This window comes from Myripristis murdjan, chromosome 23 (assembly GCF_902150065.1).
Source record: "Myripristis murdjan chromosome 23, fMyrMur1.1, whole genome shotgun sequence".
NCBI classification, from domain to species: Eukaryota; Metazoa; Chordata; class Actinopteri; order Holocentriformes; family Holocentridae; genus Myripristis; species Myripristis murdjan.
The window spans coordinates 18592331-18617898 of NC_044002.1; the positions used below are offsets into that span (position 1 = coordinate 18592331).

The window sequence follows — 25568 nt, forward strand, 5'->3', positions numbered from 1 at the left end:
ACACACACACACACATCCTCCCACTCAAACACATACAAATGCATTAGAAAATCACACACACTCATAGAAATGCATTCACACACACACATAGACACACACATACAAATGCACATAGAATGCGCTCACAGAATACACACAGAGAGCCGTGCGATTCTAATTGGGTGACCCAAAGCCACTGATATCATCTGCTATGGTGTGAGACCACAATCTCACCCAGAGCGACCGGCGGGCTCTGAAATCACACCGCCTCCAAAGTGGAGCGAGGAGGAGCGAGGGAAGCGAGGAGGGAAGGGTATAAAGAGAAAAGACAAATAGAAGACAAACAGGCCTAAGAACAACAACAACAACAACGACGACGGCAACGGCAACGACAAAAACACAAAGTGGTGCCGAGTTCATTAATTAGAATTTCAAATTGGACAAACTCAAGATGACAGCGTCGCGCTTGTCAAATCAGATCATGCCCCGGCGGGGTGAGAGAGGGGGAAAGCAGAGAGAGGGAGAGAAAGAGAGAGGGGTGGAGGAGTGAGAGAGAGAGAGAGAGAGAGGGAGAGAGGCATTCTGCTTAGAGCCAAATACCACTCTTAGTAGCTGAATGGATGCCATCCCTCTCCCTCCTTCTCTCTCTCTCTCTCTCTCTCTGTCCATTTCCTCTGATTACGCCGGCCGCCTCCCTTCCGTCCCCGCGTGAATGTCACCGCCGTCTTAACAAGAAGTGACAATTAAAACATCATCGGCGTCTTCGGGCTGAGTTGGAGAGCGGGCCTCCTGGGCTTCCCGCGCCTGTGTGGGAAGGAAGGAGGGAGGAAAAGAGAACGAAGGGAACGAGAGAAGGAGGGATGGAGGGAGGGAGGAAGTGAGAGAGGACATGAAAGGCATGAAGACGCTGGAGGGAAAAAGAACATCAGCTAAGGGAAATAGAAAGGCAGTGTATGGACGGCGGACGGAGGATGGAGGATGGATGGATAATGGATTGATGACTTAAAGGAACAGTTCCAATTAAATACAAAACAGATATTTTCCCACTTACCTCTAATGCAGACTGTTAATCCAGATTTAGTGAGGTTTCCCTGTCTAAAATGCACAGTTCAACTCAATCAGACTAAACAAGGCAGGAGTGAAAGCCTTTTTTGTCCACGTTCGTCAACAAAACACTGTGTCAGACGATTGTCAAGAAAAAAAAAAAAGATGTAGCTTTATGGTTGAAGGCTGTATAGGTGTAGTAATCCTGTGTATGCTTGTGTGCAATCAAAGCGGCACGTTTTTATTACAGTTTGGTATCATAATGTACACTTTTTTGTGGTTACAGCCCCTGTCCTTGACTGTACATCCTGAAAAGGTAATCAGGTTTTCTGTGGCCTATGACAGACCTAGTCAAAGTTTTGTGATGACGTGTGAATCCATTCAGAAGTTTTCAGCCTTGTATAGTGACATGCCAACCACCATTTTTGGCCAAGGGGTGCGAAAAGTTATCAACTTCTTCCTTGATAACTGACAAACAGCTTATGGCAAATGATTATCCACCAAACTGTGGTGAGCGTTTATTTGCCCCCATAGTCTTGGGATTGTACAATGTTTTTTCCTGTGCAATGATGTTTCCTATCGTGTGCGACAACTTGATTCAATAAAAACAAAAAAAACATAATGTGGGTCTGATGCAGGAGAGGAGAGGAGAGGAAGGGAAAGGTGGAGAGTCGGGGGGATTATGAAGCGGGGAGAGAGCAGGATTAGGGGGGTTTATACCAGAGGACAAGACATTGAGACATGTGCTCGGGTTGTTTCAGTTGTGGCCAAGACCAAGCTGGCTGAAATGGTGATTTTGTGTATGTGTGCGTGTGTGTGTGTGTGTGTGTGTGTGTGTACGCAGGCACTGGGCTCTATACCAGCTGTGCCGCTGGACACAAGGATGGAGCCAGGGCCAAAAAGTGCTGTCTTTACAAGAAGCCAAAAATCATCCAGCATAACACTGGATGCCTTCTTACACACACACACACACACACACACACCCACACTCATGTCCATTCATGCACTCAGAAACACAGGGATTCAGACACATGTGAAATCCCAGGTAATGAAGCGTGGAATGGATTCAGTAGTGGACACGTCCTACCTTTTCATTTTGAACCATATTCTCATTTATGCTGCTTGTGTGTGTGTGCATACATGAGAATGCATGTTGGTGTGTGTGTGTGTGTGTGTGTGTGCATGTGTGTAGCCAAGTCCTCTCCGGTTTGATGGCTCTCTGTTATGACTCCATTATGCTGATGGCATTGGTTCTTTTCCAGGTTGTCTATGTGTGTGTGTGTGTGTGTGTGTGTACGGGGTGGCAGAAGAAGATTCCCAATCCACATCTTCGCTGAGGACTGAAGAATGGAAACGAAGACAGAAGAAAAATCCAGCAGGCAGTCAAGAGATGGCCACATTTTCACCGATAATCAGATTTAAATGTTATAATGTTAAAACAGTTCAGCTGATTAAAGACACGATGTCATGTCAGGCTGCAGCACATCTACAAAAGTCCGCCAAGGTGTTCACTGGTGTGCACCAAGTATCATTAGACTGACATGAAATAAAGTTCAATAAACAATGGCAGGTTTGTATTGTACCTCTATTGTGTCTCTATTTTGCCATTGAAGTGAATGCATCGAGTTTATTTTTAGATGAAAGCATAGAGAACAGATGGTTTTGGGCTTACTTTTCGTAAAGGTGGCATTCATTTTCACGGGACATGTATTGAACCTGTGGCTATGTTCACACAGTGGCTAAGAGTAAGTGGATTTTTCTCTCAAATCTGATCTTTGTGCCATGAATGTTCACATTTATCTTTGTATGTGACCAGGAGCTGACATCAGTGTGGACAAACTTCTGCTACAACATTTATTTCTGCACCCCATCAGCTTTTCAGGCTTAGAGAAATAAGGCAAAAAAAAAAAAAGGCTTGGATTGAAACATATATCCCATGTATTTATTAAATTTTCCATCTCCTTGTCTTCCTGTCATTGCTGCTGCTATCCTCCATATTTTATTTTGGCCCGCCGCTGCCGACAGTGAATGAATGATGACGCTCTGACAGCGACGCGAGCGCAGGGGCGGAGCTGGCTCATTCGCTGCCCCAGGCGAGATGACACAGTGCCGCCCCCCCTGGCGCACCGCCGGTGCATTTGGCATTTTAAAAAGAGCTCAGGCAATGTTTAATTTCATCAAATAGCCTACTGACTGTGCCATTTCATTTTCTAATCTCTCTACATTTCTGATACCAATGAATGTGTATGCATATCATCACATGAAAAATATGTTCACGCTTTGGCAATACTCGATGGCAAATGTAATGTCATGCCACAAAGCTTATTGAATTGAACTGAACAGAGAGATTAGATGAGTGAGACTATATACTAGATAGATTATGATTATAGGCTATACACTTGATCTATACTATATACTATATATACCTGATCCAATCCAGACCTGTGGCCAGTGGTCCTGACACCATTTTACTCACATCATAAATTTACCACTGCCACCTTGAGATTATTTCACCTTATAATGAGTGCTGGTTGTTTCCCTGACTCATAGAGGTGAGTAATCATAATACTGATATTTGAAAATGGAAATAAATACGACCCCAACAATTATGTGTCACTCGCAACCTGGCAAAAATAATTCTGCAACATCCTTAACCATCCATCTGCAAGACCCTCTCGGTCATCACGATGTCCCGAGCAAGACTAAGATTGCATTTGCATGTCCATATATCACTCAAGTGTGTGTTAAGGGTAGCCAGGTGCATTTGTTTGCAATTTATTTTTGTTAAATGTGATTTCATTGTGCCCCCTCACCCCTAATCAAACACATCTCCAGTACACAACTTGCACCCCTTAAAGGACGGGGTGGGTGCTGCTGCCACTGCTGCGCACAATTTTGGTGCGCCCCTCTGGATGGCGCCCTAGATGCCGCCCACAGGCAGTGCCCCCCTGTGTGAAATAAAACCACATGAATTCTGATCTGAGAGTTCACATCAGCAGGAATGAGATACACATCTGATTTAGGAGCACGTATGAAAGTGACTCAAATCAGAATTGAAAATGATAGATTCAGTGAGGTTTTTTTTACTGTTCACAGTGGCATGAAAAAATCAGATCTGGGTCACATTTGAAGAAAAAATCTGATTTTGGACTGTCTGAATATTGCCTACCAACAGTAAATCCCTCTTATCCTCTGTTCTGCATTATGTGGATACTTGCAGACAACCCTCACTCTTATTTATTCGATGCATCATTCTGGGAAAAGACATTTCCAGCACACAAGTTACTCCCTTAAATTCCGACTTCCCCTTCAATTTCCCTTTAAGTGGCTACTAAAATAGAAAAAGCATGTTTTTTTTCCCCCATACTGAAGGACAATGTCACATACATATTGCATATGTGCAGGTTGCATCGCTTCATTGATGCTACATCACACTAAATACTGAGATGCTATTGTTTTATGGCTGCAGCAATTCATCAAACAGAAAATATCTAGATGTCTTGTGCATAATTTTGTACACATTTCCCTGTGATTCAGCAGGATGTATTTGGCTTATTTAGAAACCCTGGGTGAGCTGAAAAGGTTAAGGTTTCAGTCAAAAGAACTTTCCTTTGAAAGGCATTTTGAGCGAAACATCAGTCGCATAATAAATGATGCAGACGTGCGTGGGAGCTGTTTCTTTATGTAATGTCTACAGCAAGCATAAAACCATAATACTCCAAGACAACTAGCTGGTTCGGGGTGTTGGAGCAAAGAGATTAATTCAAAATCAAATAAAATAGAGCACCTTAAATTCATAAATTCACACTAAAACAAAACTAAAACTATGTTCTTGGACAATGCATGGGCTGTTCATCACTATTTACCATCAAGTGTGTTTGCACAGCTGGAGAACTTCTTTAAAAGAAACCTTAAGGCATTTTGGATTTTTTTTTTTTAATTTAATTTTATTTCATTTTAATAAAATCCTCCCTGTGTTAATCTCACATTTACAGAAATCTCTTTCAGCTTTGGTAAAGTACAATTAATCTCTCTAAAGGACCAGTATACAGTACAATTCAAAAATAAAGCTCTATCCTTACAACAATAATGAAAACACACAAGCTATATAAAAGAGAACGGCATACTTCTGATCAAACACAAACAACACATTCACATCGACACAACTCCACAAATCAAATTGCATAAATAATGCTTGCTACACAGATTATCGTTATGCTAAATAGTTTAGATACAGCAGCTCCATCGGATTCAAGGTGCTACAGGAAGTGCTGGTTTCTCCCATTCCTGATGTTTAAAATCACTCACTGTGCTAATTGTGTCTTTGAGTGTTCAACTTCCCTGTAAAGTGAATGACGAAAGCACCTATTAGAGGGCCAACAGTAACATCTTTGTTTGCTGATTTACTTCATCCCACCTTTGCGAATGTGCTACATTAAAAAAAAAAAAAAAAAAATACATATTATGATTAGCCTGGTTTCCAGACCCTATGAATCACACTGTAATTCAACTCTGTTTCTATCACAGGTGATTTACTGAAGTCAGTGCTTGTCCCACGACCATTTGTCAGCATTAAACCAATCATAGCAGGTTAACTGAGTGCATCATCAGGCATTGCACAGCTTTTCAACTGTCCTATTTTTCATCTTTTAATTTATCGATCCCGATTATCCCTAACATTTCTTGCTGACCGGCCAATCAGGCATCTCGAGTAGATTCTGTTTTAAATCTGCCGTGGGGAATGAAAGCAGTTTGAGACCTCAGGGATCACCACGCAATCAAAAAAAAAAGTGATCATGGCAATTCACAAAGGCTGGATCCAGGCTAAATTATGATTAGTATATATGTTATTTTTGTTCTTTTTCAACAACACACTGCTTTTCAGTCATCCAGCACAATCATCAATCTTCTAGTTTCAGCACTGAGAAGCTCAGCTGGACCAGGCGGAGTGTGCCGTCCGTCACTTCCCCTCCACGATCACGGTCACATTTGGTTTTAACGTGCATCTCTCGGGTGATCGAATCAGAAGCGGGCGGTGCTGTGTGAACAGGCTCCGGCGCAGCTTGAGTGATCCGAGCACACAAATCACGTTTTGGAGGTGGTGGTAGTTTGTAGTGTGAACTCGAGCGGAATGTCAAACGGGGAATTCAGATTTGCAAGATATGGACTTAAAGCCCTTTATCCTCTGTGGTTCCATTTTACTGTAAGTGCATCTTAATGCACCTGAAGCACTCAATTCCCTGAGGGTGTCATTATTCCATTTATTGTTTTCATGTTTGGATTTTATTTCTGCCCTTATGCTATTGTATGATTGCTTTTCAATTATGTGTTTTTTACTTTAATTAATGTATTATGTGCCTGTGAGTGAGTGGTTATATTTAATTTATTTGATTAATTAATTGTCGTGCAAATTCCTGCCTTGTTAGTGAGCTCACTAAGACAAATTCTGAACAACTGAATGGCGATCTGTCTCAGTTGTCCACTTGTCATCGGATCAATGGAGACGGATATTAACAATGATTTTCACATGATTTTCACGCAGATAGAGACCTCCTCTACCACTGTACATTTCATTTCTGTCAGCTATATTTGTAATGGCAATGTAGTGATCAGAGCACTAAGGCCCCATTTACCTCTGTATCCATCCACACTGTATCTTTGTCTGATTACGTTTATTTATTATTATATTTAAGCACTATAAAAACTGTGCTCTGTTCATTATTCTGTTCAAATAAAGAGAACTAGCAGAGCGAGTCGTGGTCAAATACTGTAAGCTATTGTGCAGTATTGCATGTGCATAGTGAGGCATCACTTCATGTTTTGCTAATTGCTGTGGACAGTTTTCCTGCGCGTTAGTCATTAATTAAAGTTGTAAGGGAGTTTAAAGTTGTAGCTACAAGACGTTCACTGCGGAGCCACTTCGGCTTCGACTTTGGCTATCCAGCATATTGCAGCGAGAGTGAGATTATTGCACATCTAAAAGACTGCATACATGCACAAGACTTGTGCTAATAAGTAGTTTGCACCATATTACATATTTTTAGTGTATATTTGTGTGTGTTACTGTTACACAATGTGCGTGATTACTGTGTCTTTGGGCATTTGAATGTCTGCGTGGTTGTATTGTGTTATGTCTTTATGGGTGGATGCATGTGTGATTTTGTGTGTGTGCGTGTGTGTGTGTGTGCTACAGGTTCCTCGGTCTCTGCTACACCAGGACAGCCCAGTCGCTGGGGGTGCGGCCGTACTGTAAGAGAGCAAAGGTCAGGAAAAGGTTAAAAAGCGAATCCCGAGTCTCACCGAGCCCCAAAGCAGGAAACAATTTCTTGCCACCAAACTTGCTAAACTTCCCTCGCCCGTCGCCTCTTAATTGCGAGCAAAACACAAATCAAAAAATGAAAACAAATATCCGTGAGCAAATCTGCAAACTCAGCCACCAACTGAACACAACACAACAGACACAAAAAAAAAAAAAAAAAGATAATAAAAATCAAAACAAAATGTTCCCCAATCCGTGACAGCCGCGGAGACAAATCCAATTATTTGCGTCTCATGTTGCAAATTTGTTCTAATGGTCGAAGTGAGAAAGTAAATAAGCGCCCGCGAAGGGGAAACAAAAGAATGTGATTTCTAATTAACTTGAAAGAGGAACAGCGGGGCGACTTAGTAAACCCATCTTTCATCTGCTGCCTCAGACCACTCGCTTGTTTGTTGCACAATGTTGTCTTCAAGAGGGGCGGGAGGAGGAGGGAGAGTGTGCGTGTGTGTGTGTGTGTATGTGTGTGTGTGTGTGGGGAGGGTTGGAGGGGGGGGATAACATGCTACTGTTTCCCTCCAAATGAAATGTCAACAGATTTAACAGCATCGCGGAAGGAGCGCGGCGTTTTCCGAGCGTTTTGTCGATTTATTGTTCATTAAGCTTTGCTGCCCCCCGCCACTCTGTTTCCTCCTCCTCTTCCACTTGTTCGAGGCTTCATTTGCAGCATCTTGGCTTTGAAGATCACAAAAGGCTGAGGCAATAATTGGGTTTGTGTAATTATGGCGAGCTTAATGAGAGCGTTCAGGAGTTTGTCTTGCCCCTATCTCCGACTCTCCTCGCTCAGCCATTAAGCCTGCGTCTCTCTCTCTCTCTCTCTCCCTCCCTCTTTTTCCTCTCCCTCTCTGTCTCTGAAGTGATGTCAGCGCAAAGAAGTGAAGATGTTATCGCTGCAGGCCCCCCGCACACATCCGGACAAGACATAAAACACATATAGGCAAACACACAAACACACACGCACACACATATTCACACGCAGAGCACGCGTGCATACCAGGCCTGGATGATGTAAAGAGCAGATATGCTAATCACGTGGCTCGGACTGACCACGGAGATGAAAACAAACGGAGATGTGCCGCGAAATTAATGGAGAGACGGAGAGAGGGAAAGGCGATCAAACAAAGAAAAGAGGAAATGAAGGAAAACAAGAGAGGAAAAAAGGACAGAGGTTAATCAACCAAAGTTTTTAGAGAAAGTTTAAAAATGAAATCTAAAGGCTGGCATCCTTACACACACACACACACACACACACATACACACACTCCATTCAGTCAAAGAGGGTGTTTAAACTAGATCGTCGTCGAGAATCATGAGCTGCAGTGATGTTATCATTTGGAAATGCAAAACCACGCCTCTTATGGTCCAACATGTAAGCAAACTCAATATTTATGATTGTCTGTCACTGCATATTTATGATCAGCGTGTTTTCATTTTACAAAAGAGCCACGACGCCCTGGGCCAACCTATAAGCTCAGATTGAGATGATATCATGAAGACCTTGGTCGTTTTCCTATCTGCCTCAAGCTGGAAATCATAGAATAAGTATGGAAGTTATTTTTAGAGTTAGCCCAACAATATCTGTTACAAACAATCTGAAAAAGTTGGTCATTATTTTTGGTAAAATTTGGTGAAATTTGGCCCAAGAATCTGTTACATTTTGCTGATGAACATAACCATCAGGTGGTAACTATGCTGCGTTCATGAACCGGTGGGAAAGTCTGACATCTGGGACTTCTCACTTGGCTGCTGCATTCATCATGTGGTGTTTTGTGAGAAAATCAATCCCAGGCAATAAATGATAATTAATTAAAATGATAATTATTGCCATTATGCATGCTGCGGCTTTGCAAGTTGGGGAACTGTTGAGCATGTTGAGGTTTGTAGTTTTCAACCGTATGAGGAGGGCCTCCCCAAAGTAATAGCGGCAACACTTTCAAGCCCATATTCCTAATAACAGGCTCATTATACAAAACGATCACAAAATATTAACGATACATAACACACACATTAACTCACATTAAGCCTTCAGCGAGAACATTATAACTCTGTTTAAAACCGGAGCGCCGTGTGGACAGTTAAAGACAGCAGAGGTGGTGTTAGTGCTAGGCCATGTCTGATACCCCCTTTCCAAATCAGGTTCAAAAACTTCATTCATGCATAACTAGGGTTATTAACTGGTAATTTAATTTCATTTAGTTATATAATGAACATGCGGGTAATAGTCCTTTAATGCAATTATGCAGGGTGCAAGATGAGAAGTTAATTTTTGGAGTCACCTCATGAATATTTCTGTTATGCTCTGTTAGGCCTTGACTCACGTTCACCATGTTTCAGTCAACGCATTTTTATTTATTACCAGTGAAACCTCTTTGCTAATTAATGTTCACTATGTTAGCACTAACAAGGATGCTACATGCACTCTGTATGTACTGTATGTGTTTTCTTGAATAGAGGGTTGAATAGCAACTAGTACGCAGGCATTACCAATACAAATAAAGCATAAATGGAGCTGATACAGGCACTTTTGGCTCTAAGCGCAATCTGATTGTATTTTAGCTTCTTATTTTTTGACAGGTTTGACATTACAGCCCACCAGGGGAGGCGCAATCAGCTTTTTTGGTCCCTCATTCTGATCCGGCTCATGCACTGTTTAGTATCTGTTTAGTATTGAATCATGCACACACACACACATATACACAGACAGACACTATGAATGCACTGAAGTGAGTAAAAGGCAGGTTGAGCTTATTTTGCAGATATTCTGCTTTAAAAAAAAAAAAAAAAAAAGCCTACATCATGGCTCGTTCATTTACTGGTTTGGATTGAGCACCAGTATAAACATAATAAGTTAAAAAGTGAACTTTGGTGTTCTGCTGGGCCGCTTTCAGTTTTTCATCCCTCTCTCTTCAGACTTGTTTTGTGCAGCCGCAAGTATGGAAAAGTGATGATTTGGGCACTATGTCCTACAGCAGATGATGTACAGGATTTTTTTAGCCAATCCAGTGGCTTAAAAATGCCAAGATCAGGCCCCAGTGCCGATCATTTATCAGCTTGGGACATCCCAAAGTGCGTCCCTCCTAAAACGGCTGGTGTCAAAATGTTTTTCTATTGTCACATGTCTGACGGCTTTAATTATAACAGTGCAATAATAGAGGAGTCCTCAGGGTGACGGGTGCAAATAAGACAGATGTTCATCCAGATGCTTATGCTACTGAGCAGCGGAAAACATCTGGGGGGGGGGGGGGACCGGTGTGTGTTTGTGTGTGTGTGTGTGTGTGTGTGTGTGTGTGTGTGTGTGCATCCACCAACCTGTATATCTGTGAGTTCTTTGACCAGTCGGGAAGCCAGCTGTGAGTTTGTCTCCTGAGATGGGATGTGCAGGTTCTTGAGACCCAGGCACACACACACACACACACACACACACACATAAACATCATCAGTTTTGTGAGGCTACTTGTAACATGATAACATATTAAATTTGATACCAAATAACATATTAAGCGTGAAAACATATTGTATTAAAACAAGCCGCCACAGGGCTCTCACACGCTTCTTAAAATGAAAATTATCCATCTGGTCACAAGAGACCACGAGCCTCATTTATTCAACACTAAAGTACACACTTATTTACATGTAACTTTTTCTTCAAATTTTCTAGCAATTACTTCATATGAAAAAACTTTAACTTGACTTCAAAATGAAATTAATGGTATTATTATTATTACTGATGAACTGATGAAGAGGATCCTCCAATCAGGAAAAAAATCCCTTTCAGTTATTAGGACGCAAGAAAGTAAAATCGGCAGGTTTCCAGTTGGCAATAAAAAGTGAAAAATGATTATAGATGAGAGAAACCTAAATTTATCAGCCTTGATGCAATGTTTATTGATTTGTGTATTGTGTATTGTAAAAAAAAAAAAAAAAAAATGAAATATGAATCTTTTACAGGTAATCACTAGTCAATCTACAATACAATTTCAAAATAAACAAAGCAAAACTTATATTAAATGGACAGGTCATCTATTTTTTATTAATTTATTTTGAATTTTATTAATTTATTTTTAATAAATAAAAAGTTTACCTCTCCCTGGTAGAGGATGCGTCCCACTGGGCAGACCACGCAGGCCGTCCCGGCACCAAACATCTCCTTGATGCGCTGCTCCTTCAGAGCGCAGCAGAGGTCCGCCATGGTCAGGTAGCGCTCCGTCACCTTAAACTCCCCCTGACGAGTGGAGAGAGTAAAGGTTCACGTTTAATTGTGCAGCACCAAATCACCGTTACAGTCTAAAAGGGGTTTACAGGTCCAGAGATTATAGAGAGCAAAAGGACACCCCGTGACCTGATCGCTCATATTGGGCCAAAGAAAATTCAAAAAATTTTAAGAAATCTTGGGAAGAACCACAGAGAGGAGAACTTTTCCAGGCGAGCCGGGAAGTGCCAAGTGGACAATTATTGTCTCAAATCAAAGCGAGGCAGTGAAATGAAATTAAACCAAAATGATCCTAATTAAAAAGGCTGTCTGGAAAATGTGGCAGCTTGTCGTTTATTCTTGAGCTTTTTTTTCAGGGAAGGGTTTGTGGATTGAAATTTTCTAATAATCTCATTGGTTTAGTCAAACTTCTGTGTGTTCATGTGCATTATAAACACACTGGTACAGCCTCTTCTCTCTCTCTCTCTCTCTCTCTCTCTCTCTCGCTCTCTCTCACCCAGTTCTTGGTTAGTTCCAGGATGCTCTGCCGGGTTATGCCAGGAAGGATGATGCCGTCTAGAGGCGGTGTTGCCAGCTCCTCCTCTGGAAAGAAAAGACGGTTTGAAAAAAAAAGACAAGTGAAAAATGGCTAACTGTGCAGGAGACGCTGCCTATCCTCATCTTGTACCGATGCTGCACAGCCACTAGAGGGAGCAACAGCACAGCATTCACTATGAATGCTGGCCTCAACCAAACAAGTTGATTCTTTAATTAATTGTCAATAACGAGTCATTTCATAAGGTACTTGTCAGTTGCTTAAATGGAAATCATTTTCACAGCCTGAAGAAGTCAGAACAGTCCCTCAAGCATTGCATTTACTTTCTTTGAGTAGTTTTTTATGTCTATTTTCAGGTATTGTGGACTGACCTCCATCCTCATTGATCCAGTGGAGGAAGATGTTCATGGTTCCCACCTCGGTGATCTGGTGGTCGTCTCCATACAGCCACAGCACCTGCTGACAGCCGTTATCCACCGCCTCGTGCTGGGCACAGATAGACGCTCCATAGTTCCTGTTGAAATCACATTTACTCCTTAGTGGTTCCGTGTGCAGCTCATTCACTGCTGGTGCATAAGATGGTGTTATACAATATAATATAATATATAGGTACAATTTTGTTAATAAATGTACATGAATAAAAATTTGTGCAGAATATCCATACAGAAAATAATATATGGAGAAAAAATAATAAATAACAAATTAATAAAACAGAAAATACATACAAAAATAAATAAAAGTGGAGATTATTACATACAAAAAATACAGAACTAGGGCAATTAATTAAAATACAAAAATTGCCAAATACAAATAAATGTTTAGAAATGTTTAAATGTTTAATTCGTATGGTAGACAATATTTTATTTATTTATTTATTCTTTTTAACAAAAAAAAAAAACACGTTTTTGTTATGAGTCAGTATATATATATATATATATATATATATATATATATAATGTAGATTGTAAAATACAAAATATAATGATATCTAAAACAGGTTAGGCCACCATGGTTGAAAGGATTGGTGACAACAAATAGTGTATGCTGTGTTTGTGTTTGTGTGTGTGTCTGTGTGTGTGTGTGTGTGTGTGTGTGTGTGTGTGTGTGTGTGTATGCGTGGGTGTGTGTAGCAGCAGAACTGTTGCCAAAAGTTGCGCTGAGTGTGACTCCTTTGATAAAGTGTCACAATGCAAAATAAAGCTCTTTATCCCTGAATATCCAGTGAAAGCTGTTAGCAGGACCTCTGGCTCGGCAGAAACTGTGTCAGGGGGAAATTAGTGGGACTCAAACAGATTTCACAGTCCATTACCTTGTTTGCTGCTGGAGAAATTCCTTTCAAGTATACGGCTCAAACGGGAAATGCTTTTCTTTTAAGAATCCAAACACAGTGCATTAGGTGTGCATGTGCGTGTGTGTGTGTGTGTGTGTGTGTGCCCACCCACCCTCCCATTTTGCAGTCTCCAGTCCCTCCTCTCCAGGCCCGGATGTACTTGGGATCGGCCCACAGAGAGACCGGCTTTATCCCGGTGCTGAAGTAGGACCCCACTGGACTCAGGATCACAAACAGTAAGGCATTTGTTGGCTTCTTCACACCAAGAGATGGCTACAATGGCACACCCACACACACACACACACACACACACACACACACACACACACACACACACACACACACACACACACACAGATTTAGTTAGAGTTTCATTATAACATGTCATATCATCCATTTGGGAAACAAAAAGTCCAGCTGGAATGCCTTGAATGCCTTACTTTCACATGTTTTAATGTTTTTTATCAGTTGGGTCAGTTTGACTCTAGTAATTTAAACCTCCAGAAAATTAATATAGTACAATTGTAACCCAAATTAAGGTGTCAGCTACCTTATGTGTCTAGTTGACTACCTAAATAGCCCTTTAAATACAACACACACCCCCACACCTCACCCATACATATAAGTTCTTGAGGGAATCAAGTTTTTTCCTTCCAAATGTCATAAGAACTGGCTGGCCTCATCAGTGCCATCCAAAACAACTAAAGCAAATGTATGTACAATGGTGATATTTCTTATATGTTTTATGCAGCTAAAAAGCCTGGGGTCAAACTAACCCCAAATACGCACTGATGCGCACAAAATGTATACAGAACATTGAAAACATACATTGCTAATTTTATGTTTACCTACTTTCCCCATTAAATTAGAAAAAGTCATTCAATATGAAGCCAAAAAAAAACAAAACAGTTAACATGCATTTTTAATGTGTACTATGTGTACTATTACGCATAATATTGTGGCTACCAGTGCATGACTCTGTCTGCATAGCAACAGGGATCAGACTCTCTCTCACTGACTCCTATTGCTGCTGCCACATGAAAACATTTTGATTTTCTAAACTGGTTTCTGAACAGGCTTCACGGATCTCCCAGTGAGGAAAATTATCCTGCACATACGGGGCCATGCAAACGTTCAATTGCAAGAGAGTCGTGAAAAATACAGTAAGCTGGTGTAGTTGGAGCTGTACAAAGCTCCAACACTGAACCTCCTCACCTCTGTGCCGATAAAGGTAGGTCTGATGTAGAGGCTGACTGACTCGGACTGGGGAATCCAGTCCTGTTCGATCTCCACCAGCCGCCTGATGCACTCCAGCAGCTCCGACTGATCAAACGCCTGCAGGACGGACAGAGAGGGAGAAAAGGTGGCCGAGCTTACAGTTTGGAGGCAAAAGCAAATATCTGATATCTGTCTCTCTTGGTGTCAATCCATCCAACTATCCACTTTCTCTGGGTGGCCATTTTTTTCATATTTTTATCAGTTATTGTGTTCTTACAGGAAGACAGGCTCTCTCGGCTGACTTGGCCATGCGGTTCATGTTGAGCATCGGCCTGAAGAGGCGCACTTTGCTGTCAGGGCCACGGTACGCCTTCATCCCCTCAAAGAGCTGGTGAAGGAAGAAGGGAAGAGAAGAGAAGAGAAGAGAAGAGAAGAGAAGAGAAGAGAAGAGAAGAGAAGAGAAGAGAAGAGAAGAGAACTACATAAAGTTATATTGCTGGGGAGCCGCAGGCAGCCTCACTTTGACTCACACGCCGAACAAAACAAAGTCAGCGACTGAGCAAGATGACAGAGCAGCCTTGAGAACATCTGTTAGACTCGCCGAGCTATTTATACCGCAAATTGAAAAAGAAACATGAGAGGAGAAGAGACAGATAAAAAATCCCTCTTGTTCTTCGCACTTTACGGCCTTCAATTGTTGCAGCAGCCGTTTTATCAAAACTACAATGGGCTCTCAGTCTCAAACCCTCAAGCAGAGATTGGGCCTGAAAGCAGATGTAATGAGGTCACACATGTGAGGCGGAGGCTTTTATTTGCCTGGCAGTGAAGCTGAACTCTGTGTAAAAAGTCTGAACAAAGACAATAGATAATGGGTTGATTACAAAGTGCCAGCGGCCTCATAGGCTCAATGACAGCGACCTAAAAAGCAGACCAGCATTCATTTTGATTCCTTACACTAATGGAATTGAACAGTGCCTCATTAAACCACACAGTAACTAACCAACTGGCTGGACGACTGGAGGCAGGGCCGCAGCTAGCAATTTTGGGCCCCTTGAGAGAATATCCCCCCACCCCCGCCCTTTTTTCTCCTTTAACTTTTAATTAATGTATATATAAATACTATACATATGAACATATATATATAGACACATAGTGAACTAGTGCTTTTCTTAGTTCTCAGTCATTTGCACCCATGCAGCATAATGCTGATGTAATACTATTTTTTTCCTACTTGGCACTTTTGAAGTTTTTATTCTTATCATTACAGACTGCAACAAAGGTTAGGTATGCTTTTTCGATGATATTGCTTTCAAAATAGACCCTACATTTTCATTTTTGCCATCATGCCATTTTACTCTGTTCAAAATTTCATCCCGTATTTCATTATGGAGCTCTTTTTCTCTCGCTCTCTCTTTCTTTTCTGTCTTTCTTTCTTTCTTTCTTTCTTTCCACTCTCTAAAAGGTTTAGGAACCTGCATGTTAAGCAATGCAAACATTTCCATAAACAAGGACAAAACATTAATTCTTTAATATTCTCAGCAAAAAATAAAGTAGAATAAGGCAGGAAATTGAACAACTGAAGATTTTTCTTTCTCTTTTATCTGAGCTTCTCTTTACCATTGAATTCACTGTTCCCTTTTTAATACATGCAATTATGAAAGATAAACAACCGCTCTGGGTGGGTGTACTGTACACATACCTCCACACTGTAGTGCAAGCATGAGCAGGCCGGATGGAGAGACAAGTTTCCGAAAGGCTTGATGTGCGGCGCCTGCCAGCCCTCGGTCGCAGACCACTGTATGGTCAGCATGTGGTCGGTGAAGACGGACCCAAAAACGAGGTTGGACATGTCCGATTTGGGCTTCAGGGTCAGGGACAGCTGGATATCCAGGTCAGCTGCCTGGTGCACGCAGGACAGCAGAGAGAACAGTCTAATATTAGCAATTTGTTTCACATTTCATCAACTAATTCTTATTCACATGTAAAGGGAAAAGCCAATTCTCATTAGCTTTCAGAATCCACAGGGCTCAGGACTGGTTCTTCCTGGGTTAGACCTGTAATGAAAACTCACCTCTGCATCTCCTGTCTCCCCCTGAATCAGTCACCATCGCCTCTTGAACAGAATATCTGTTTCCTCTACTTCTTCTAATCTACTCTCCTCTTGAAATTTTGGAGCCCTCTACTTCTTTACTTAGCTATTTTTGCTCTTATTAGCTCTGACCTTTGTTCTCCTTGGGTGCACCCGACACTCTTCACAAGTTGTTCAACCCAATGTCCCAAATGGAAATGGTCATTAAGCAGAAATGGACGTTCTTTTCGTTTATCTCAGATATTAGAGATTATCCTATCCATCATCCTGGGGTAGAAACCTCAGATCTGGATCACCACCAGAATCTAATCATGTGTTCCTTAGTATAGGTCTGATCTGTCCACCAAATGTCATGGACATTTGTAAATCAGATTTTGAGATATTTTGCTGACAGACACGCAAACAAACGAATATGGGCAAAAAGAACAATTTCTTGGTGGAGAAAATTAGAAACAGAGGCTCTCTCTCTCTCCACAGCTCTAATATGAACAGCAGGTGTTGAATGGCAGTGTGAAAGGTTAATTCACAGGTTGGCACGAGCAAACATAAGCCAAAGGTAACCTCTGATCTCTCATCCTCAGCAGTAAATCTTTGAGCAGGTAAGATATTGCAGGTAAAGCCAACACCCTGGGCTACACTGGTTACAGTGTAACTCCAAGGCTGTGGATGCACGGGGGCGAGAGTGAACAGAAACAGAATTATTCATTTTGCAATTACAATCAAGACCATCATGATGCTTTATGGATCCCTGTGGGGAAATTCTCCTTTTGCATAATTGTTTTACAGTTAAGTCAAAAGTCACAGCCAGATACAGAGCAGCTCATGGCAGAACAGCATAGAATGAGTTATTCCAACATGATTCCTCTTTTGAAGAGACAACACTACACTTCTTCCTCTGCCTGTCACTCAGCTATCTCTCAACTCTCATTGGCTGTACTCGGGATTAGGCTGGACCTACTAGCCACTCCCTTGCAGGGCAGACGGTTGCCTGCACTGTAATCCCAGATTATAGCGACTGAGAAGAAAAAGTAGAGAGTAACCACAGCACAGCAGCGCATGACACTGTTCTCAGATTACACTGGGTATTTTATGTTCTCACAGGGCCTCTTCTCACAGAAAGCAAATCACTCTTTCTGCTTCTGATTGCCTGGCTTCCCAATGTTTAATTTACAGGTGGGACATAAGAATATTCATTATTTCCCTTGGTTTCACATTATTTCCAGAGGGCGGTCCTCTGTCTTAATGGGTACATCAGGTTATCAGGGACAGAGGCAGGGGTTTTAACCTTCACACCATCTTCACTGAGAAAAAAAAAAAAAAAAAAAAAAAAATCTCTATCTCAACAAGCGTCTTTCTTGACCCTAGTGGGCTGAACTGCCTTATTCTACCTTGTTTCAACATGTTTACACTTGTTCCCAGAAGAAAACACCCTGAAACAAGTGAAGCTGCACTGGAAACAAGTGGGACTGTCTCATCCCGCTGACAGATTTTTTTCACTTGTTTTAAGAATAAATAGATTTTTTTTTAAATACTGAATATGAAATATGAATGACTTGTTGCAATGGGGGTTTTTTAAGATGGAATGTGGGAAATGATTTAACATCGCTGAAGTCTTTCGAGAGTAAAAACACTCGTTCCTGTTTGAGTGGTTGTTTCAGAGCAGGTCAGGCGGTGCACAGTAAGACCTCAACCCTGACTGTTATCATTACAGCAACACAGTGGCAGTCTATACTGTCTGTGTGTCCTCAGCATGAGTCATAATCCATCTTCACTGGGACCTGCTTCCTTCAGTTCACACACAGTTGAGCCGGCGTTTGGCCAGGATTACATCCCTATAAATATTGACAGTGTGTGTGTGTGTGTGTGTGTGTGTGTGGGTCAGAAGTTCATACATTGACACTGACTTTGACATTCCAAGTGATCAGGATCGGCCTTTTGCATTATTTGTCAGGTGTGGTTTGGTTGTGGTTGGTTTGGCTGACTGATCAAAGACAGGCTTCACAAATCCAAATTCTGGAGTAATGTTCACCTAAAGAAGGTTGAGAAACTGTCTCTCACACACACATACACATACAAACACACCAACACAGTGAACATGGCAAAACCAAAATTTACAATTTACAATTGCAGAAATCGCAAAACGTTGGTAAAGTCAACACACCCAGGTCTCTTCTACTTATTTCAATAGAAGCAAAAGATGACACATATCTCCAACTCTAAGTCACGGGTCATCCTTGTGTGTGTGCATGTCTGCAGGTGCGTGTGTGTCTGTCTGCTCATCGCTCTTTCGCCCTAATCTCCACCTGAGCCTTCTGTCTACTGCTCAGGCAGTGAGGGTCAGAAAACAAGCAAAGCCCCAGCTACTTAGCGTGAGCTGGGAAAGTGGATTCTGCTGAGCAGGCGGCACAGCAGCTCCTGCTGCACCAGGAGGAGGAAGAGGAGGACGACAAAGAGTGAGCGCTGATAGTATCCTAGTAGCAAAACAATGGCAACAACATGGAAACCATTTCGCACGGAAGGAACTTGAGTGCTCAATCTGCGGCCTTACAGAACATTGATCCGCCACAGGATCACTGAGGGACAACAAGTCGACCTCGATCGATCCAAACACCCATTCGGGATTTCATTTGGATTTGTTTTTCTTTTATTTCCTTTCACACTAAGAATACCGTTAAATAACTGTAACTCTGAGGGCCTTTTGGATTTGGACTTTGCAACATGAGGCCCAGAAACTGAGTGGGAATAGCCTAAATGTGGAGTAACAGGGGGGATTTTTGAGTGTCGGGACACCAAGGAAACATCAAGATGCTGCAGCTGGAGCAGGGACTGAGGGTAGGTGACAGGTTGCCATTTAAATCCCATTTAAAAAGACTGAATACAGGTACTTCTTTAGCATCTCCTGTTGTAACATTGCATACCATTCCTACTTCAAACTTGATGCCCACAGATGTGTTATTCAAGATGTGAAAACAAAAACATCACCACACAATGGCTGCGTCCTTTGTTGCAACAATACTGTACCTTGAAGCTGTGGAAGTTGTTGGCAGCCTTTTGATTGTTGGACACATCACCGCGCCCCTGAGGAGAAATCGAACAATGTCATAACCATAATGATATACAGTGTCACTCCCATCTTTGCCACAACAAAGCTTATAGTCATTTTGCTGACTGCAAATACAATCACGGTACATAAAATTAGAAATTTTCACCTGTGAATGACAGCAGGGAGAACAAGTTTTTGAGGGCAACAGAGTGTAGGCTCCTTTCCACAGTCTTTGCATTATTGATTAAGGTGGCTCATATCAAATAACCTGGGGGCACTCATTTATTGATGCCTTCCCAACAATAATATTAAATAAAACACATGGGAAATTTACTGCACCATACCTATGATATTCCTATGGGAACTCTGTGATACTCAGTAAGTTTGTCGAAATCTGATATTTTGTATTTTCTTAGAAATTACTACAACATTCCTATAACATTATCATGACGACTTTGTATGGCATCCTTCTAAAATTCAACATTACTTCTTCTTTACAGTAAATTAATGAGTAAATAACTACTGACTGGCAACATTGGAGAAAGCAGGCTTGGCTATTTCAACGTCATGTTCATCACAGCCCTGTACTGAAGGTTATGTGGTGGACTACATTCAGTATTTGGGTGCAGACGAGTACAAGAAAACGGGCCACTGGCGAAATTACGTCACTGGCTGTCCCAAACGAAAAGGCTGAGGCAGACAGCACCAATACAGGTGACCGCTCGCTGTAAAATAGGCCATCACAAACTATTCAGTGAATCGTCGACATGGATATTTTAGTAAAGTGCTCTAAAATATACTCTATCATAACATACACCTGGTTATTTTACCCTGCTTGTATCCGCACGAGCGTCTCGTGTACCTGGCAGATTAAAGCGCAATCTGCGTCACCAATATTTATCCCTTTCATTTATCCTGGTAGTCTCGTCTATATTGCAGGACAAGGCACCTTACAGACCGATATCGGCTGAACTGGGCTTGTGTGCGTCGGTTTACCTTCAGAGCAGCCGGCGCGTCTGAATGGAGGCTCGCCATGATGAAAAATAAAAGCGGAGTTGCGCCTATTCAGGCTCCGGCTAAACCGCTTATAGATTATTCACATGTTGGAGCGGTGCCTCCCATTACTGTTCTGTAATGATACCAGACCTCAAACTCACTCGGCTGATCTTTTATCAGTGTAGTGGTTCTACATTTTACTGTACTGATTAACCAGATCGGGACACAAAATTATGTAATATTCCTCTTATTTTTTTTATTATTATTTTTTTTTTTTAATGTGGAGATTGTGTGCATTCATGGTTATCAGTAGTGACTTTTTGGTGACCCCATCCTAAGTCTTTTTTTTTTTTTTTTTCTCTCAAATGGCAACTCTTCATAATAGGGATGCCTCCTTTTTGAGCCAAAAGAGACTTTTACATGAATTTATCGTGATCTTATTATACTTTATGGTAATAGTTTCTGTGAGATATAGGAGTTTCCTAATATTCCCTCTAATTTGTGGGGGTATTGGGCCCCTTATTATAGCCTAATTTGAATATTTCGGTGTTCTGTGGTATCACTATCTCTATGTTTTTCAGATGTGCCGTTTTGATATGGACGCATGGTGTTGCCATGCATTTACCACTTCAGTGACGCAGCAGAGCATATGGATAACTCAGTCATGCGTAAAGTCTTAGAAAATCACACAGCTGATCCTAGAAACTGCTGAGGGCCAGAATTTATCCCGCTTATGGGCCAATAATGGTTCATTATTCCCAGGTCTCAGTTAAAACTCATTCTGCATATTTACACAGTGTGATGATAGCATCCATACACACATACACACATACATACACACACACACACACAGGAGCGTGGTGAGCATCTATCAGCATTATGCACATACACATACACCACCACCACCACCACCACTTTTATTCCATGCAAAACAAAAACCTGCATCTACTCATCCAAAACTAACACCCGCAGGTACTCGCATTCATTTATTGGTCAGTTATTACCCACACCCCTGGTTGAATCTAGGTTAGCCTCTGACGATGTTTGGAGAAAGTTTTATCCATATGACGATAGTTCTGTACTGCACTGGTGCTCACTGGTAAAACTAGCTCACCTCGATTTCAAGAGCCTCTTGTTAAAGTTGTCCTCAGAGGCCAGGACTCACTCGAACCTCTAGCCCATGATGACCACACATGCAGTCCTTTAATTCCCCTTCATAACACCCATCATCATCTGGTGCTATGCTGATGATGTATTGTTTTTTTTATTCAGGATCCATCAGTATGCAGCCCTTCTATTTTATTCATAGTTGAGGAGTTTGGGCCACTGTCAGGACTTAAAGGTGCCCTGTGTAACATCTCATTGAGGTGACCCTGAATAAGCATGAGATGCAATGGTTGAGTCTACATTGTTGGCACCATGATCAGGACCCTTTGAATTAAACAGACCAAAAACTTAGAATAAGTATGGAATTTGAAGGAGGAGTCTACATGTTTTTTTTTGTCACAGCCTGTCTGATTAATTATGAACATTTTTGGTCCTTTTCTCATCAGCCCTAAGTTTTCAAAGTGCACCTTCTGAGATCAGCTGGCATTAACCTGCTCTCTCTTGCCTCTGAATGAAGAAGGCCACATTACATGGAAATGTCCTCATAGTCCACTGCTTTAGGTATTTAGGTATCAATCAATCTCCCTCCTTTAATTACATGATTGAACATATTTTTTCTGAGATGGTGAAGAAAGTCTTACATGGGCAAGCCTTCCTAATTTCAATTTGCTGTTTTAAAAAATGAGTGCCCTTCCCAGAATATACATTTTAATTGCTCTCCCTCCCCCTGTTGGTTACTCGACCAAACTTCATTCACCGAATACCGGCGTATTTCCCTGACAAACATGCGCTCTTTACAAATAGGCATATTTTAATACTGTAAAGTCCTATTTGGACTATGTAGGTATGTAGTTATGCCTATTTGGGCTATGTGGTGAAAAGAAGAAGTAATGCCAATGTGAAGAATGCTATTATTGATGCATTAACCTGGAAATGTAGCTTTTATTATGTTCTAGCTCAAACTGCTCCTATAATAATGCATGATTTGATGCTTTACATATAAAAGCTTATACTGCAGAGTAACTAGTACCGGCAACCGTCAGGTAACGTGGTGCAGGGAAAGTAGGGTCTCACAAACTTATAAAATATATGTAAATGTACTTTGTTACGTATATAAAGAAGATTTGGATCTAAGGAATAGTTTACTTACCTGGTGCGCTTTTCTTTTTGCGGTTATTGGAGGCTTGGGCCGCATGGCGGTAAATTAGATGCAGTCACACTTTATTCTTGTGTTAGAATAGCCTAATTCAGCTGAAGAGCACAGACTATAAGCCTATATATAATACCCATCTTGCGTCATATTTACTTAAAGCGTAATTGCTCCTCTGCCTCCGGATAGGTCGTGGAGATGGGTCACCCCAGCCATCAGCAGATGGTGATGCCATGAGCACCACCCTGTGCCCTTTGAGAGCCAGCGGTACATTTCGTCATATGTTTAGGGCTTACCTGCCTGTTGCTCAATTCTGTGATGATGTTGCAGCTAAATTTAGAGGTTTCGTGTCTCGTGTTGATCCTAAATAATCGATACCTCAGCATTGCGCTCCTGAGCATCAAAAACTTAGTATAACAAAGGAAAATTCACTGGAAACCAACACACATTTCAGTCCTCAATCATGTGTGATTGAGGACTTTTTTTTTTTTTTGGTAAGTCCAACTTGAACTTGTACTTGCACTTCAGTGACCTGTGGTGAGGCACAGTGTCGCCATAGACTGCAGTGCAATGTGTGGCAATTTGGGGTGAGGACAACTTGTTTGACCTCCCCTTCCTATTTATACTTTCATGTAAATTTCTCAACTGATGCTGGCTGCAGGCCTATTTCATGTCTTTTTTTTTTTTTTTTTTCTTCTGTGTGAACGTGTTTAAAAATGTTTGATCAGATCCGTCTGCATGTGCCTTAAAACCTCAGGCACGACAGTAGCTTGAGCTCTTTTGATTAAACTGTAACAAAGACATAGTTATCCATTATATTCTGCTTAGAAAGGCATGTCAAGAGTTTTGATGTTTTTGGCATGTCATCAATAACCTGCAGAGGAAACATGTCTACTGGTTACTTGTAGAAAAAAAACATACTATTTGTATAGTATTTCCTAAACTTTACAATAGAATCACAGTAGGCTCTAGTTCTCAATTTGCTCAAACCTACAGCCTACATTTTACATTCCTCGTCATTACTTTTGTTTATCCAGAGAATTTAACTGATATTCCTTCACTAAAAAAAGAAGAACAGTAACGCCAGGATACTGTACAAACATCACAGCAAAACTATAAATATTATAATATAACACCTATGGGAATAACACTGCTACCATATGAAACTTAAAAAAATAATATGCTTGCCATCAAATATAATAAAGTCACTTTAAACTCAGTGCAAAGGTAAAGCAGACATTTGAAGTCCTTAAACTAATATTTTAGGAACATTATAGTGATAACATGGGAGATCAGAAACACTGTTAGATGCAATATAAGCACATTTTTGAGTGGCACAGACTTAGGCGCACACCATCCTAATGATAGCAGAAGAGACATAAATAAATACATGACAACATAAAATAAATTAATTGCATTATAGATTCAGTGAATTTTGTATTGATACTGCAAACACACTGCAAACTGCAAGTGAGATAGTATATAAGTGTTATAGTGACACCAGAGAAGATATATAGTTTGGACTGTCTGCATTTCTTTGAAAAACAAAAAATCCAGTGGCGTCATGCAACTACTGGGTGCTATGACCCATGCAGACCGCAGGGAGGCGGTGCTGGCTCACTTTTAGAGCCGTCACCACCCACCAAGGTTTTTAATGCCTCCCAGTCTCAGTGGCGCTGTGCTTCAAACTACCTGTGTGCGCGGCTGTGCCATCTGTGCGTCAGGACGATTTCTCCAAACATTTTCAAGACGGAATATTCGCTCCTGCAAGCTCTTCAAGGTAATAAATTGGACGGACTGTTGCAGCTATCGCGCAGACGCACTTGATTAGTAGTATTTTCTGCAATAAAACAAAGGTTTGGTGATTCAGAGAGAAGCTTAGAGGGGTTTTTTAGACTTGACGCTCAGGTGCATGCCGTGTTTGCATGGACGCATCGCCTACCTATTGCATTCCTGTAAAAAATAAAAAGACTTACTTTACTGTTACCTTATTTTGCCTAATTGTATAGCCTATTTATGTGTGCTGTATATTTTATTTCCTGTGGAGCAATTAAATGAATTCCACGGGTAGCAGTTTGCAGAAATCCTAGATGAAAGCGTTTTGCTGTGATATTTGAAATACTTGATTAAGAATATATTATAGACACAGTTTACTATTGTGTTTCATCAGAAGCTGTTTATAGTAAGTGTAAATGCAGGTGCGCCATCAGATAAAATTAGATATACAGGCCTACTAGGTTTCTACTTGAAGGAAAGCCTGGTTAAAGAGGATACGTGAGAAACTTTATTTTTAGGAATGCTTTTGCTCACTTACACACCTCCAGAGGATTGGCCTCCGGTTGTGTGCATGCGGTTTGCCCCAAAGTTATGCACATTTTCATTTTGCCACACTGGAGCTCAAATCTTTTAAAAACTCATAAGCTGATTTTGCATGCATTCTTGTTGTATTTTCTCAGCTGTATGTGTGGTTAAAATAAATTTGAACAGATGGGCCATTCTTTCATCCATTTATACATTCCATCCCTCCTTCCCTCTGTCCCTAATTTCCTCC

General features: G+C 41.2%; 2 protein-coding genes across 7 annotated transcripts in view; one reads left to right on the forward strand and one right to left on the reverse strand.

Moving 5' to 3' along the window:
• Nucleotides 1–4940: 4940 nt before the first annotated feature.
• Nucleotides 4941–20861, reverse strand: bcat1 (branched chain amino-acid transaminase 1, cytosolic). Of its 3 annotated transcripts, none has more exons than XM_030045429.1 (11): nucleotides 20761–20861; nucleotides 19743–19799; nucleotides 16332–16532; nucleotides 14910–15020; nucleotides 14630–14749; nucleotides 13527–13687; nucleotides 12456–12598; nucleotides 12046–12131; nucleotides 11421–11561; nucleotides 10649–10723; nucleotides 4941–7270 (listed from the first exon to the last, which is right to left on the reverse strand). In XM_030045429.1, exons 1-11 carry the CDS (start codon nucleotides 20797–20799, stop codon nucleotides 7232–7234), a joined length of 1173 nt encoding a protein of 390 aa, XP_029901289.1. In that variant the 5' UTR covers nucleotides 20800–20861; the 3' UTR covers nucleotides 4941–7231. The 3 variants fall into 3 exon arrangements, with proteins under 3 accessions (XP_029901289.1, XP_029901290.1, XP_029901288.1); XM_030045430.1 differs by lacking the exon at nucleotides 20761–20861 and adding an exon at nucleotides 20595–20665; XM_030045428.1 differs by lacking the exon at nucleotides 20761–20861 and adding an exon at nucleotides 19931–20027.
• Nucleotides 19087–25568, forward strand: part of lrmp (lymphoid-restricted membrane protein) — a 47357-nt gene continuing 40875 nt past the window's right edge. Inside the window, exon 1 of one of the 4 annotated variants that reach the window (XM_030045420.1) lies at nucleotides 19087–19553. The gene's annotated coding sequence lies outside the window, so the exon portion shown is untranslated. Of the gene's footprint in view, nucleotides 19554–24670; nucleotides 24798–25568 lie in introns of those variants that run through there. The other 3 variants (XM_030045423.1, XM_030045422.1, XM_030045421.1) reach the window with 3 other exon arrangements.

What these genes read in the sequence shown, in the direction of transcription:
- bcat1 (XM_030045428.1), bottom strand. Translation starts at nt 20,002, where the DNA reads ATGCAAAGACTGTGGAAAGGAGCCTACACTCTGTTGCCCTCAAAAACT. An exon ending in CCGAGAGAGCCTGTCTTCCT is followed by an intron (nt 14,750 to 14,909) that starts GTAAGAACACAA and finishes TCCGTCCTGCAG; the next exon opens with GCGTTTGATCAGTCGGAGCT. An exon ending in GGAGACTGCAAAATGGGAGG is followed by an intron (nt 12,599 to 13,526) that starts GTGGGTGGGCAC and finishes TGATTTCAACAG; the next exon opens with GAACTATGGAGCGTCTATCT.